At 42.8% G+C, this 16,857-nt stretch overlaps 1 protein-coding gene across 1 annotated transcript in view; it reads right to left on the bottom strand.

Moving 5' to 3' along the window:
• Positions 1 to 16,857, bottom strand: part of RHOJ (ras homolog family member J) — a 97,670-nt gene that overhangs the window by 26,379 nt on the left and 54,434 nt on the right. Inside the window, exon 3 of the mRNA XM_008065702.2 lies at positions 396 to 454. Coding sequence (XP_008063893.2) covers positions 396 to 454 — 59 coding nt within the window. The remainder of the gene's footprint in view (positions 1 to 395; positions 455 to 16,857) is intronic.

Genomic DNA, 16,857 nt, shown 5'->3' with positions numbered 1-16,857 from the left:
GGGCAAATAAAATAACATGAAAAAAAAATGGGTGGGACAAAAATGTATGTAATGGACCCATTAATCCTGAATCCGGAATAGGTTTTGTTAAGAGGAAATTGAAACTCTTGGTCAAATGTATTATTTTGGTTGTTGATGGTCATTAATCAATGAATGAATCATTATTTACTGATCAACACCCTTAAATATTGTTAGCAATTTAGTTTTTTTTTATAGTTATAAATAGTTTTAAAAGATTATGAATGTGATTTTGGTTGTCATTGAGGTAGACACCAAATTGGCCCCAAATGATTGGTGATATCTGTGCTGTTAATCCTCATATGCCTAGTCACATGGACTGTTCTCTCCCCTCTTCCCCCCGGCCCCCTCAGTGAGTCAAGAGAATAAAAATGTACCTGTCCCGCAGTGTCATACAGTCCGAGCAAGTGTTGCTTGCCTCCCACTGTCACAGTAACTGGGGGAGAAGAGAAGAGGAGAGTCCATAAACACAAGCTTCAATCAGGAGCTGTAATATTTCTCCATGCCAGCATCTCCTTGGGCAGCAAGGGTAAGCATATGCCTCACCCATGTATATTCTAAACCAAGTTGACAGCATAATTTCCAAATGAAAGGTAACCTTGGGCTGCAGTGACAGCAGATGGTCTGAGCCAAGTCCAAATTTCTCAACAGAGATGAATATTATTGGTGCTGCCAAAATACTCTGCAGGCTGCCCATTGATTCTTATCAGGTTCTAGACACCAAACTTCAGAAAAGAAAAGAATGCTGGGCTCCTTTTTTTTTTTTTTTTTTTTTTAATAAGAGTATTGTCTTTTCTTTGGTTTGAACCACCTTTCAGGATACAGAATTACATAAGCAATTTCTCCATTAGAAATTTCTCTGCTTTTATCTATTAATAAAACCCTAAAAAAAAAAAAAAAAAGAATATTAACACATCATCTGCATATTTTATAGTTTATAAAGCAGGGCAAATAATTAAATAAGAAAGGCTTAGCATTTATTTGAAAAATAATTTTTTGAGTGAGACACGCTGGGGTGCAATGGCATGATCATAGCACTGCAGCCTCGAACTCCTGGGCTCAAGAGAGCCTCCTACCTCAGCCTTTCAAGTAGCCGGGACTATAGGCACACACCACAATGCATGGCTAAGTTTTAAAAATGTTTTGTAGAGACGGGGATCTCACTATGTTGCCCAGGCTGGTCTTGAACACCTGACCTCAAGCAATCCTCCTGTCTCGGCCTCCCAAAGTCCTGGAATTATAGGAGTGAGCCACCATGCCTGGCCTTGAAAAATTTTTAAAATTTAAATATTCCCGTGCTTTAGCTGAACTGCTTCATTATGATTTTGAACCTTAGTTGCAGGAGATGTTGTGTGGATTTGGGGTCACATACCTAAAGGCGTATGGAGAGTGAAAAGTAGTGAGTTTGATTTACCCAGCAGACTTACTGCCTTGCTAGGCAATCATGCCTAAAGTGAGAAGCAATACAGGGATAGCAGCCACCCTGTTCATGTCTGGAAATGAAACACAGTCTCAACTTGAAACCAAACTAAGATTGAACAGATTGAATGCAGGAGTAACATAATTCTCTTGGTGAATGGAAAGAGCAAATTTAAATTTCTAAAAAAAAAAAAAATTGAATCTTTTTTTGGAAAAAGGAAGTAAAATATGAAGAAAAGTGTGAGTTTTTTTCGGTTGATTAAAAAATGCAAATGCAATGTAAAGATGGTTTTTGATTCCTCTTATCATTTAGCTGTGCAGGAAATGAGAGATAAACAGCACAGCAACCTTTTATAACTGTATCTCTAACAGCCAAATTCTCTAGCCTGCTGCTCAGAGTTGCTGATTTGGTACTGATTTTACTTTTATTTCTTTTCGGTTCCATGGGCTACATAGATGCAAAGTGTTTCTAATGGCTCATTCTTTGGAAAGCACTTGTTTAAAAGCACCGCCTCCCCAGACGCTGGGAACTATTTTTCTAATCAGATCACCATGTGTGCAGCTTGATAACATAGCTTCAGTCACTCCTCTGAACTGTTGAACATGTAGTTTTCAATGGGGACTTCAACTCCATCCATCTCTGGTTACGGTGCTGACAGGAGAAGGGCATCTACACATTTTTACTTCCTCTCATAGGTCAGGCTAGCAATGGAAATTAACATGAGAACGAGTGGCCCAGAGTGCTTTGTCCAGTTTTATTTTCCTTTTCATGCACACTGGCAGAAGAGAGCCCAGTCAGATGTTCCTGAAATCTGCCTAAATTGTTTCTTTTATGACCAATTCACAACCTAGTCATGGATTAGGAACGAAAGGAAGACATCATGGAATTATTATTACAACATGGAATTTCCTGCCTTTGGTGAGCCCAAGTACATGCAGGTCAGGGCAGCTGTTCTCAAGATCCTTTGCATGTCCCATGACATACAGGCCTGGGGCCACCTGTGGAGCGAGTCCTAAAAGTCAAGTCATCCTCACTGTCCCTCTGTGCACTGCAAATACTCTTAAGCAATGGCTTTGACTTTTGTCACTGGGGCCCTGAAGCGCTTGTTCAGATTTTCCCTGTTTTCTCAGAGAACATTCCCTCCAGTCTGCTTTTCCTCGGGCTTCACCCCTTTCTACCGTGACAGGTTTGACCCTGGGAATTATGCCTGGTCTGAGGTGAGAGCGAGCTCAGGAGGGTTGACTAATGGACTGAGGGTCTGGGCAAAGCTTTCTCTCTGTTCTTTCCTTCTTCAAGGGCCTTTGGGTTCCTGGACTGAACTCAGTGTTGTGTATAGAGAGACCAGATACATACTGTTTACAATTACTCCTGCTGTGCAGCATGGAGATGAGTGGTTTACTGCAAAGCATGGGCACAACGCAGTGTAGCACATACTAAGTTGGGCAGTGTGGAGGGCGGTGGGAGCGTGTAGCAGGGGTGCAACTGTGTGTGCATGCGTCTGTGCACACACATTGCTGAAGATTGGTCAGAGTCTAAAGGATGGGCCAACACTTATAGGATGCACTGGGGGAGAAATAGCTGTAGTTCATGAGCTATCGAGAGTGCATCGGGAAAGGAACAGCTGTGGTTCAGGAGCTACACTGAGTGTGTTGGAGGAGGAACAGTTGCGGCTTATGAACTACCCAGGGTTCAGTGGGGGATAAACAGTCATGGTTCATGATCTACGCAGAGTGCACTGGGGAGAAGCAGCTGTGGTTCACAAACTACCAGAATGCACTGGGTTCTGAGCTATCAGAGCGTACTGGGGAAGGAATAATTGTGGTTCACAAGCTACCCAGAGTGCACTAGGGGAGGAATAGCTATGGTTTTGACTTACCCAACGTGTACAGGGGGAAGAACAGCTGTGGTTCTGAGCTACCCAGGGTGCACTGGGGGAGATGTTGCTGACAAGGTGGGCACACCGGGTGGGGCTGCCCTGGCTCACTAACCAAGGCTTCATTCTGAAGGGTTTATTAAGCTCTGAGAGTTCCACTTTCTTCTTTTCCCCCAAATGAGTTAAGGAGAAGGAATTAAAATAATTTCTTTAAGTTAAGATGGTAGTGAGAGGAGGGATGTTATAGTTGGAGTGGAAGCCATGTTGGGTTTCCAGCTTTGCTGTATAGTGGCTGTCCACTCTGTGTGTGGGGCCAGTCCTGCTGGAGGACTCCTAAAGGAAGGGGGCAGAGCTTGTGTCCGTAATTCTGGAAGTTGCTTTCTTGACTCCTCTCTGCCTTTTTATTCTCTCATCCTGTCAGAAAGAAGATAAGTGGTTGACACAGTTTATGCCAGAGGACATCAAGGGACAGCCAGAGACAGATCTAAGCATCCGTCAAACATTGTGGGTTATACAAGTTGTGGCTTTGTGATTCCTTATTTTGGACTAACAGTGGATGTCTTATTTCTTGCCAACCTGAGTCCCGTGAGGCCCCTCAATTTGGAAACGAATCAGTCACAACTGCACAAAAGGAAGACATTGACAGAAAACACCACTGGCAAATGAAATGTGGTGAGGTTGAAAGAACAAGATCTTTTAAACCAGAGAGTTCTGCATTTGAATCCTGTCTTTGCCGTTTACCTCTTGAGTGACCTTGAGACAGTTGCCTGAGCCCCTCTTCCCTCATCTGTTAAAAACAGGGATAAGAGCCAGGCTCGATGGCTCAGCCTGTAATCCTGTGCCTTTGGGAGGCTGAGGTGAGTGGATTGCCTGAGCCCGCGGGTTTGAGACCCACCTGGGCAACTTGGCGAGACTTCATCTCTACAATAAATCAAAAATCAACTGGGTGTGGTAGCGCATGCCTGTAATTCCGGCTACTCGGAAAGCTGAGGTGGAAGGATCGCTGGAGCCCAGCAGGTCGAGGCTGCGGTGGCCGGGAGTGGCCACTGCACTCTAGCCTGGGCAACAGAGTGAGACTCCAACTCAAAAAACAACAAAAAAAACCCCCCAAAAACAGGGATAAGCCGGGCTCAGTGGCTCAGCCTGTAATCCCGCGCCTTTGGGAGGCTGAGGTGAGTGGATTGCCTGAGCCCGCGGGTTCGTGACCCGCCTGGGCAGCGAGACCTCATCTAAACAATAAATAAAAAAATCAGCCGGGCGTGGTAGCGCATGTCTGTAATTCCGGCTACTTGGAAGGCTGAGGCGGAAGGATCGCCGGAACTCAGCAGGTCAAGGCTGCGGTGGCCGGGAGCGGCCACTGTACTCCAGTCTGGGCGACAGAGTGAGACTCCAACTCAAACAAAACAAAACAAAACAAAACAAAAACAGGGATAACATCACCTACCAAAGAGAGTACCTGTGAGGAGGAAATTAAATGAGAAACTGCCTGGCACACATCCTGACCCACAGTAGGTGCTGAACAATTGTTATTTTTCTTCTTTTAGCAAATGTATATGGAACACATTCTGAGGACAAGGGCTAATCTGTCTTGCTCTTCACTGAATACTTAGTGCAAATTAACTGGCACATAGTGGAATCTTACTATTTGTGAATTACTAGTCATTTTCTACCTCTACAATTCGATAGCTACTTAGATCTGACATTCCCCAGTGGACAGGAAGACCCTTGAGGGCAAACTCTCCACACCCCATATGCCCAACAGCACACAGCCCAGTTCCTGGTATACAAAACAAATGCTGAATGCATAATTCAGAAACAGAACACCAGGAGCAACTCACTGGGAGCAGAGGAAAGTTCCTCAAAATGTGCAGACCTGCCAAGACACTAGCTGTGGGAGGCACCTGCAGCCAGCAAATCTGCCTGGCAGACAGTGGTCAGGCTAGAATCTCAGATCGCCTTCTATTCTTGGAGCTATTAAGAGTTGTTTTTTGAGTTTAGAGAGATTTTGAAGAGAGTAAGTCAAATGACCTGCTAATGACTCAGATGGTTCTCTCAGTCAAGTGTGAAAAGTTGTCAGTGACCTGTTAAGTATGGAAAATGAAGGCCCTCTTTCCCAAATCCATTAAACTCTTTGCTTTCTTGTTTTTCTTCTTGGAGTGGTTAATTTTGTGTGTGGGATGGCAGTGAAGTCTAAGGGGCTTGCTCTCCCAAAGATTAGTTAGTTTCACCCAGAGAGAAAATATCCTAGGTAGCTCTTAAGCTTTCAGCATTTCAGTCATTTCACAAAATAGTGTGTTATTTGCCCACCTGGATGAAAAAGTGTGGGTCATGCCCTATCAGCTGACTTGAGCCATCAGTTTAGGTCATCAGTAGCATGAGAAAGTTAGTTCAAAGCCCATTTCTTCTTGGGTGGTGGGCTGGCCATCTCAGCTGCTGAGAACTGACTTTCAAAGTCAATATGATGAATATCAAGAGAGCTCTAATGGTGGAAATAGGTCAGGTACAGGGGAGTCTCCAAGTGTCTTTCAGTTCCTAGGATACAGTCAATTATGCCTAGTGTACTGTGTTTGGCAGGCAGAATGAAGCACACTTGACTGTGTAGTGTATATAATACCATGAAAAAGCTATTTTGGAGGATAAAACACTATTATAGATATAGCAAGAAAAATATTTTTTAAAAAACTAAAATCATGGCTCTCCTGCAAATATAGGATGAGCGCATGTCAAAGATTTATTAACTCATTAATGAGTAAACCAGTAAGATGACAAATCTTGTTCAAGGAGCATCTTGAAGAACTAGGCATTTTTAGGTACGTGAAAGCAATGTTAGAGTAAGATGGGCAGGTTCAATAGTCTAGTTATTGTCCTACAGAAAAGATAATCTTTGACGTTCTCTTTTCTACAAAACAGGAATTATTTGCATCTCCACACAACAAGATTTACAAGTTAATGTGGAACTTTATAAAGTCTAAACTTGTAGTTTATAGCAGAATCAAACAAAGTTGCTTTCTCCTAGATAATTACTGAATCCTTGGGAGTGTATGTGAAACACTGCACAGCACAGTATTGAAAGGACGTAACGCATAGCCTCATGTTCAAGTTTCAAATAGTTTTTTTAATGCCTGAATTCAAACCCATTTTGCTACTCATTTGGTGAGATGTTGGACAAGCAGTCATTGGCCTCTGTCTCACTTGGAAAATGAACAAAACATGTGAACCGAAAGGAGCATAAAAGCTGTCCAAAAGTCAGGGGTCATAATTACAACAGGTCATCTATGTATAGGAGGGGGCAAAAAACCCTGGAATTTATTTATAAAAAGTTGTGTATTTGTTCTTACATGTTTAAACTTCAGTTACCTTCAAAGTTTTCTCCATTTGATGCAATACACCTATCAAGATGTTTCTTCCATGGTTCAAAACAGTTTCTGAACTTGTCCATTTTGATGCCTTTTAGCGCTTCTGCCATTTTTTGTTTCACCTCTTCCACATTGAAAAAACATTTCCTAGCTGGGCGTGGTGGCTCAGCCTGTATGTAATCACAGCACTTTGAGAGGCCGAGGTGAGTGAATTGCCTGAGCCCGCGGGTTCAAGACCCATCTGGGCAACTTGGCGAGACATCATCTCTACAATAAATCAAAATTAGCCGGGCTCGGTGGCTCAGCCTGTAATCCCGCGCCTTTGGGAGGCTGAGGTGAGTGGATTGCCTGAGCCCGCGGTTCGAGACCCGCCTGGGCAGGGAAACCTTATCTCTAAAATAAATCAAAAATCAGCCGGGCATGGTAGTGTGTGCCTTTAATTCTGGCTACTTGGAAGGCTGAGGTGGAAGGATCATTCCAGAGTGGAGCGGCCACTGCACTCCAGTCTGGGTGACAGAGTGAAACTCCAACTCAAAAAATAAAAAAAATAAAAAAAGAAAAAAGAAGAAAAAAGAAAAAAGTCCTCAAAAGGAAATCTTTTTTCTTTTTTTTTCGAGTTGGAATCGCACTCTGTCGCCCAGACGGGCATGCAGTGTCACACTCCCGGCCACCACAGCCTCGACCTGCTGGGCTCCGGCGATCCTTCTGCCTCAGCCTTCTGAGTAGTTGGAATTACAGGAGCGCGCCACCATGCCCAGTTGATTTTTTTGATTTATTGTAGCGATGAGGTCTCGCCAAGTTGCCCTGGCGGGTCTCGAACCCACAGGGCTCAGGCAATTCACTCACCTTGGCCTTCCAAAGTGCGGTATTACAGGCTGCGCCACCGAGCTGGCCGAGGCCTTTTTTCATTGCAGAAACAAAAAGAAGCCTCTCAAGGCCAGATTGGGTGAATAGGACCGGTGGGGCCTGGGGGCCCTGCTGTTTTTGGTCAAAAATTGCTGAATACTCAGCTTGGTGTGGGCAGGGGCACTTGTAAATCACCCATCATGAAATGGGTGAATGTATTGGAAAAAAATCTCAAAAAAAAGAAAGAAAGAAAAAAAAAAAAAAAACTCACGGAAGCCAAATGCAGCCTCTCACAATGCTAACTGGTGCACTGATGCTGATGGCTTCCTGGAACACTTACCTGGCTGAGGCAAGCCTGTACTATAAGGGGCCCACCTTCTAAAAAATAATTCTGGGTTTTTTTTGGATCCCCTCTCATATAGAGGGCTGTGAGAAATGAAGAATTTAAATGATAATTCAGAATTCTGACCCTCACCATGCTGAATGGACGTCTTCAGCAGCATTCACTGCCTCTTTCCTATCTGACCTGATCCTCATTCTCTGCTCTGCTTCCTTTTTTGTGTTCCGGAAGATTCTCTGTGGGACAGTGACTCACCTAGCTCCAGTGTCTGCTCCTAGAGACTGTGCATGAGTGTTTTCAACCTGTTTTAAGTCTCACAGATATGCACATACATTTGGTAAGGAACCTATTCAGATTGCTAGGGGTGAAAAGTCCCTAGCATCAAAATAAGTTACAAGCAGTTATTAAAAACTAGACATAAACAATAAATGTTTATAAAAACATGACTGGTGATGAGTTCCTTCCTGGTGGGGTTTCATCTTTCCAACATACACATTTCTCTCAGTGCTGCTAGAAATGCTTCTCACCCACCTACACCAGCTTGCCTCAGGAGGGCTGTTTCTCTTCTTTGCAAAGGAAGCCTCTTGTTACCTGAGCAGCAGGCTGTGTGTGTGAGAGAGAAATAAAATGCTCAGGGAAGTCTCTTATTTGTTGTGCTGGTGTGAGGTCTTATTTCCACAGAACAAAGACTAATCAGAAAGCAAAACAGGTTTCCTGAGAATCTGCTGGGATTCTGAGCTGAGGACTTTCTCTTAGGTCTGTATGTTCACTTTACAATGAAAGTCCCGTTTGAACAGAGTAACACACAACTACCATGCATCTTCCAGCCCTGGTTATGTTTATTTTCTCCTTTAGGTGTGTCTATTGTGACCAGTGATTGGTTTTCAGTTGTACCAATTTATAACCTCTCTGGATTTTATTTATTTATTTATTTAGTCAGAGTCTCACTCTGTTGCCCAGGCTGGAGTACAGTGGCATGCTCATGGCCACCATAGTCTTGAGCTCTTGAGCTCAGGTGATCCTTTCACCTCAGCCCTCCAAGTAGCTGGGACTACAGGCGTGTACCATCATGCCTGGCTAATTTTTTGATTTATTTTAGAGAGAAGGTCTTGCCAAGTTGCCCAGGCTGGTCTCGAACTCCCGGGCTCAGGCAATCCTCTCGCCTCTGCCTTCCAAAGTGCTGGGATTATAGGCATGAGCCACCACACCTGACTCTCCCTGGATTTTAAAGCGGAAGAACTAGTTGGAATCCTGAAATCACTGTGAACAAACTATTGAAACTTGATCAAGCCACAACTTTCCTAAGCCTTGATCTTATTATTGGAAAATGAGGGTTATTTGATCTTATTATTGGAAAATGAGGAGACGATGAGTAGGAAAATTTTGTACGCCAAAGCTTACCTATATATAAGGTAGTATCACTGAGTAAATGACTTCTTAATAACAATACTTCTGGGAACAGAGGTTTCTGGAATTAAGTTGCCCTGGTTCTGGGGTGGGATGGATGTTCAGGAAAGGTCTACCCTTTTTAGTACTTGTTTGATGATGGAGGAGGAAGGAGAAGAGGAGGAGGAGAACAGAGAGGAGGAGAAGGAAGAGGAGGAGGGAGAGGAATTTGCTTAGTTCCAGGACTTTTGAAACAGACGGGATGAAACCAAGTCAAAGATGGAGTCATAATTCTGACTCATCCACATTCTGGAGTTTCAGTCTTGCTTGGTCTCACCCTTCATTCCTCAACATTTATTTGATCTCCACATCCTGCCACTTCTACCTGCTAAGTAACTTTAGACTCTGACTCTTCTTTACCATCCAGTTAGCAGTCTCCATGCAGTCTCCCAGCCCCACCTTGTCAGTTGCAAAATGCTCCTAATCTGCCTCGCAGTTTCCAGGCTCCGTCTTTTGTGCTTCCTTCTCAATGTCACCAGAGATGACATAGCTATGACTGCCAGTCATCTCTAAAATAACATTCAAATACCTTCTAAGAGCATACAAAGTCCTTGTAACCTGGCCCCTGGCTTGCCTTTCCAGCTCTCTTTTATGTTTGACCTTCGTACAACCCAAACTTCTTGCAATCTATTGTACTCATGACACCTTTGCTTAAACAATTCCCTCTGGAATTCTGAAAAAAAAAAAATTCGGGAATAGATTCCCTGCACTCGTTAGCTTGGAAAACTCCCACAACCTGGAAAACTCATTGCCAAAATTCCTCCTTGATGGTCCCACATATCTTAAGTCTGTTTCAGTGCTTACTCATCTATCGGGTCATAAGAAAGAGGCTGTGCATTATTTATGTCCCAGGTTCTAACAAAGGCTGGGTGTGTAGCTCCAGGAATACCAATTGAAAGATTGAAAAGTACGTTGTATTCCAGCCAAAATGAAGGTTTCCTTTGAGGCATCTATTTCCTTCAGATGAGCCTTTGTCATTTCCCAAAGGATCACCCATGAGCTTTTCTGGACACTCAGTGGCAGAATTGATTACCTGAAATGATGTCCTACACTGGAGTTGGCCCATCTGCTAGGAGGGGATGCCATGGGCTTGTGGCTCTGTTGGGCAAAATCTGTGTTCATAACACTCCTCCACTTTCCCAGTCAACAGGGCTGCTGGACTGTGTTCATAACACTCCTCCACTTTCATCAGTTACAGGGCTGCTGGACTGTTGGCCAGTGGAGCAGAACCACTGCCAAGACATCTGAGGTTTCCACAGAAGCCAGGCCAGCTTGACATTAGCCACAGAGGACAGGGGAGTTGTTTTCTAAGTCAGACTTTGGGAAGAAGTTACTGAGTTATAAATGAAATCTGTACACTGAGGCTGGGACCCACACTAGAGGGTGCTTTTTGTAAGAGACCCTGTATAAAGAGATACTTTAACAAGACACAATGGCTTCCTTAATCATATTCATTCATTGCTGGAAACTCACAATAATTAAGTTGTCGTTCAGGAAAAACACCCAGTTTAGAGGCAGAAGCTGCCTATTATAGCCATGACTTTGACTTGGTGATCTAAATGTTTCATAGCAGTCACCAGGGTAGCTGGGCAAAAGCACAGCTTCTCTGGGATCACACTGTGCCCCTCAGATTCTGAGGAAATAGGTCCTGAAGGGGCCCAGAGTCTGAATTTTTATCATGCTCCCCAGACCTGTGATTAAGACCTGAAAATCACTTAAGATGAGAATAATAAAAACCCTGTTATTATTCACAAAGTTGTGTAAACATCACCATTAATTTAGGATATTTTTAATCCCCCCCAAAAGAAACCCATATTCATTAGCAGTCACTCTTATTCCCTTCTATCCCTGGCTTCTGGCAACCTCTCATCTATTTTCTGTCTCTATGAGTTTGCCTATACTGGACATATTCATAAATAAAATGATACGATATTAAAAAAACCCTGTTATGCTAGAGCATCCTATCAACTTTTGAAAGGTTGTGTGAATATGAAATGAGACAATGTACAGGGAAAAACGTAGGAGCAAGGCAATCTCTGCGGAACACCACTCTCCTCTCCTGGTTGAAAAATAGTCACTAAGAAAATTCAGACACTGAGGTGATGATAAACATGGAAGAGTGCACGCTTGTAAAGAATTTTCAAAAAAATTGCTGGGCTCCTAAGAATTCTATCAGGTGCCAGCTATACCTAGCTACAAATTGTGATAGAGAATACCCTTTTCATAGTAACAACAAAAACTATAAAGTGTCTAGGAAAGTGCAAGACCTTTAGGGAAAAAAAGCGTGACACTTTGCTGTGATACATAAAAGAAGACAAATGACAAAATAGCTCATGTTCTTGGGTAAAAGCTATATATTGTAAAGACATGAGAACTCCCCCTCCATTTAGTAAGTTCCAAGTGATTTAAACAGGATTTTTGAGTTGGAAACCTGATAAAGTGATTATGGTGGGCCATATGAAAAATTAAACTGGTGAGAATAGCTATAATTGAAAAAGAATGACATTATATATGTTAATATGTATTATATCGCTGGGCTCGGTGGCTCAGTCTGTAATCCCTTTGGGAGGCTGAGGTGAGTGGATTGCCTGAGCCTGCGGGTTTGAGACCCGCCTGGGCAACTTGGCGAGACCTCATCTCTACAATAAATTAAATAAAAAATGAGCCGGGTGTGGTGGCGCGCGCCTGTAGTTCCAGCTACTTGGAAGGCTGAGGTGGAAGGATAGCTGGAGCCTAGCAGGTCGAGGCTGCGGTTGCCGTGAGCATGGCACTGCCCTCCAGTCTGGGTGACAGAGTGAGACTCCAACTCAAAAAAAAAAAAAAAGTATTATATGATAAAGTATACATATGAATGTATATTATAAAGTTATACTAATGAAAGCAGTTTAGCTTCAGCACAAGAATCCTCAAAATAGGACGGGAATCTCAGCCCCAGTGGCTGTGGTGCATATGGAAGGTTTAGTGTGTAATAAATGGCATTTCAAATCGGTGGGAAAAGATTTCAAATCGGGGAGCATTCAATGTATTGGTTACTATTTGGAAATGAAAAATGACCTTGAAAATATAAAAGCAAATGAAGAAAACCACAAAGAGAAAGATGGATATATTTGACTTTAAAAAAAGAAAAAGAGCTAAATATATGGAAAAAATGGTCACGATATCTCACGGTCAAAGAAGGCGATGTCTTTGATAGATAACTCAAAAGAAAATGAGGAAAGAATATAGACAATTTACAAAGAAATAAATGTAAAGGCCAATGACTATTGAAGTCAAAGATGTAAATTAAACAAAGATACAATCTTGGATCTATCAAATTGCCAAGGGGAGTGCAGGAGGATGTGGGTGTTCACACACTGCTGGAGGAAATGCAGATTTGTGCTCAAGTTTTCGGAAAAGCCATTTGGCAGTAGAGATCAAAAGCCTAAATATGAAACTTGTTTTTCACCTCTCAGTCAGCAATCTTATTTTTGCGATGTATCCCTCTGAAATCATACAAGTGCACAACAGTATATACATATGATAATATTCATCACCAAATAACAGTTGGAACAACCTAAACACTCATCCGTTGGGGACCGGGCCTCAACAGCTACGGAGCACCTTATGATGGAACCTTCTAAAGAATAATGAGTGATGTGGTAGGATGTTGAGGATATAGGATATAGGTAGTAGGAGATAGAGTTCTACATGTATATGTAAAATATACATTAAAAACACTTCATTTTTTCCATACTTTGTTACTGTGAACATGTAAAGAAATAGCATTTGGGTACTCAACAATTGTGGTTATTGTGCCAGTATTGTTACTGTATGTACAGATTAGGTTAGACATCATCTAAGTTACTACACATCACTTAAATTCTTTCATTTCTCCTAGGTTTACTCTCGGTAGCTTTTGTCTTAGTCTTGTCCAGATTTATTTAGGTTGTAGGACCAAGCTTATAATTTGAGTAAAACATGTGATGAATAGGTCTTCTGCAGAGGAGGTTTATAAACTGTGTATTGCAGGGCAAGTCATCTTTTTCAGATAATTATGATGAACCGCTAATGTTCTACCTATATGTGCTTTTTGCAGGTACCGAGAGAATATCGTGCATTTGGGAATGCTGGAAACCGCCAAAATGTGTTAGTTGTGAACCAAAGGAAATATATGAGCTGTAAAGACAACATTGGTAAATTGTTTCTAAATATAGCCTTTTATTGACAATGTCTAGGTATAGTGAAATAAACTAGTCAAGTTGCTGCTCTCAGGAACTTCTTTCCCGCATGATTACAATGTAATTTGGAAAACATTAAGTGATCTTTCTCTGTTTTCTACTTTTGTGTATGGTTGTTGTTCTAGGATTATATTTACTTCTTTGTCTCTTTGTTATTCAGTGTCCTAGAATTTTGTGTTTTTGTGGTTGTTTTCTTTTATTTCATTTATGTTTGTCTAATACCCTCAGCTAGAATATACATATAATTTTTCAGCTAAAAATAGGGGTTCCTTATGTATATTTCAGCTAACAAATTGAGGTTCTTTTTTAGGTAAAAATACAGCCTTATTTTATAACTTTTAATATCTGTCAAGAAATATTAGTATCTGCTGCTTATTATTTGATGGTTAATTATCATCAAAGGAAGGTGTGTGTGTGTGTGTGTGTGTGTGTGTGTGTGTGTGTGTGTGTGTATGGCACTTTGGGATAAAATGTTCTGTGATCCTTTCTGCAATAAATGTAAATAAGACCATCTTTTGCTTGTAAACATTTTCTTTATTAAACATTTTCTTAGAGTTTGTATGAGGTAACATCTACTACTTATATGTCCTTGTTTACATATCTTTCCTAATTGTTTTTCTCCAAACCATCTAAAAATAAAAATATAATATTGGGGTGCTTATTAGCACCAAAACATAAGTGTGTGGCTAACCAGTCCCATCAAGGAGAAGTTCAAAGCCAGTGAAGGGAGGCATTTGAGGTTGTCTCACATCAGAATCTGAGGTATGCACTGTCATGCAAAACTAGAAAGACACCTTGTGCAATGGTTGACTCCTGGGGTTAGCTGGGTTAATGGATTAGCAATCTGAGGCTTTGAATTGTTATTTTTGCTTTTGCGGATGTTGGGTTTTAGGTAAAATAATCCTTTAGAATTTCTGCATTTAAAGGCATTTAAAAAATGCAACTCAAGGCTGGGTGCAGTGGCTCATGCCTGTAATCCCAGCACTTTGGGAGGCTGAGGTGGGAGTATAGCTTGAACCCAGGAGTTGGAGAGCAGCATAGGCAACACAGTGGAACCTTCAACTCTAAAAACAAATTAAAATATTAGCAGGGTGTGGTGGCATGCACTTGCAGTCCCAGCAGAGGTGGGAGAATCGCCTCAGCTCAGGAGGTCAGGCTGTGGTGAGCTGTGATCGTGCCACTGCACTCCAGCTTGGATTACAGAATAAGACCCTGATCCCCACCCCCCAAAAATGTAACTCAAATATAAATGGGGAACCCTGTGGTACATTCTCAAAGTAATATTCAAGGAAACATAGTACCTGTAAACCATTCTGCTCTTTCTTGACAGATAGAGACACCAAAGGTTGTAAATCATAAGCTATAGCCCTGCTTCTTTTTTTTTTTTTTTTTTTTTTGAGTTGGAGTCTCACTCTGTCACCCAGACTGGAGTGCAGTGGCCGCTTCCGGCCACCGCAGCCTCAACCTGCTGGGCTCCGGCGATCCTTCCTGCCTCAGCCTTCCAGGTAGCTGGAATTACAGGCACGAGCTACCACGGCCAGCTAATTTTTTGATTTATTGTAGAGATGAGGTCTCGCCAAGTTGCGGGTCTCGAACCCACGGCTCAGGCAATCCACTCACCTCAGCCTCCCAAAGCGTGGGATTACAGGCTGAGCCACCGAGCCCGGCTAGCCCTGCTTCTTAAAACCACCCTCTTCTCAGTATTTTTCATAGCTTGCTATGAACTGGCAGCTTTGCCTCTACCCTCTTCTTCATCAACACACGTTTTATAAATGTTTTTGTTTCTTCTCTGGCAGGACAAGAAAGTCCAGGGCGTGGCTGGTGCTCTCACACTTTCCTTTGGGTGTTAGGGGAAAGGAAATCAGGTGGCCAAGAAGGAGAAAATAGGAGGGAAAAGATGATACACTTTTATACTTTAATATTTTTTTCTTGGATCCTCAACTCATGTATAATACAGGCGTATTTTTTTTTAAGCAGGTCAAAGGATCATTTGCCAAACTCTTATGTTAACCTCATGTCTCTTGGAACACACAGACACATAGCAGTTTAAAGTACAACATTGTCAAGGCCAGCATGGGTAGCTAGAACTGCAGTCTCTACTAGGCTGGAAGGTTAAAGCCTCAAGAGTAGAAAAGAAAATTAGAAATATGATGAGGTGGCCAGGTGTGGTAGCTCATGCCTATAATACCAGAATTTTGGGAGGTCCAGGCAGGAGGATTGCTTGAGGTCAGAGAGACCAGCCTGTGCAACCTAGCAAACCCCATCTCTACAAAAATTTTGTATTAAAAATAAGATAAAAGGATATAAGATGATGGCCCTCTTGGAGTCAGTCACTAATGGGTTAGAGACCAAATGTGGTTGTGCCAGTGGAGCCCTGTGGATGAGGGGCTGGGTTTTCCCTGTGTGGAGGGGTGTGAGATCACCTCCCCTACCCTGTCCTTGTGAAGTAAGGACCTGGCATAGCACTGAGGCTGAGAAGGGGTGGTATTCGATGGTTTTGCCAGTAACTACAGAGAAATGACAGCCTTATGAAGAAATCAAGAAGGAGAAACAAAGTCAAATTTGGAACAAGAAGAGGATAGGGTGGGGAAAGAGGCCAGAGAGGAAGGAAGGAGGACTTCAGAAGGGGGTGGGTTACTCTAATCTGAATCCATTTTGGGATGCCTTATGTGGGCCCCACTCCTAGGCAGGTTCAAGGAGCTGGCTGATTCTGGTTTCCTACACTGTCTGGGCCTGGCTCACAGCTTCCATGACATCTTCACTGCTGCCCTAAGCTGACCTGGTCACCCAGAGAGCTCTCTGCCTTGTGTATTCTCTATATTTCCCTCAGCCCTGACCTGTGCCCCTTTTGCTGGAAAAACTCCAGTGAATTCTGCAGAATCGTTAAACTCCCCATTTGAGCAGGCTGTGGCCAGAAGGGCATCTGGCCCTGGGGCCTGGGCATGGCTCTCAAGTGGAGAGCTGTCAGGGGGCCTGGGACAGGGTGGGGGAGAGCTGATAAAGAGACTCTTGTCACTTTGGTCTGGCCCGTTCTTTTCTGGGTGGACTCCTACATTACTGAGCCCTGTCCTCCAAGAGAAAAACTGGGACAAGGTTAGACAAAGGATGTAACAGAAGGGCCACGTTGGTATGACCAGGAGGGCTGCAGTAATATGCCTGTCACCTTGCCTTATCTCTGGTGCTCCTGCCTCTCCCTGCCCTCCAATCACAAATTTCTTTCTTGCTTTGCCACAGGAATGTCTCTTTATATTTTAAATTTTATTTGTTTTGGAGTTGCGCAGCCCCCAGTTGGTGTGTAGTTCAGGGAGTAAATGACACAGGCATGAGCTATAGAAGCACAA

This window comes from Carlito syrichta, unplaced genomic scaffold (assembly GCF_000164805.1).
Source record: "Carlito syrichta isolate Samal-C Ts95f unplaced genomic scaffold, Tarsius_syrichta-2.0.1 Scaffold308795, whole genome shotgun sequence".
NCBI lineage: Eukaryota > Metazoa > Chordata > Mammalia > Primates > Tarsiidae > Carlito > Carlito syrichta.
This window is presented reverse-complemented; position numbering and strand designations above follow the sequence as displayed.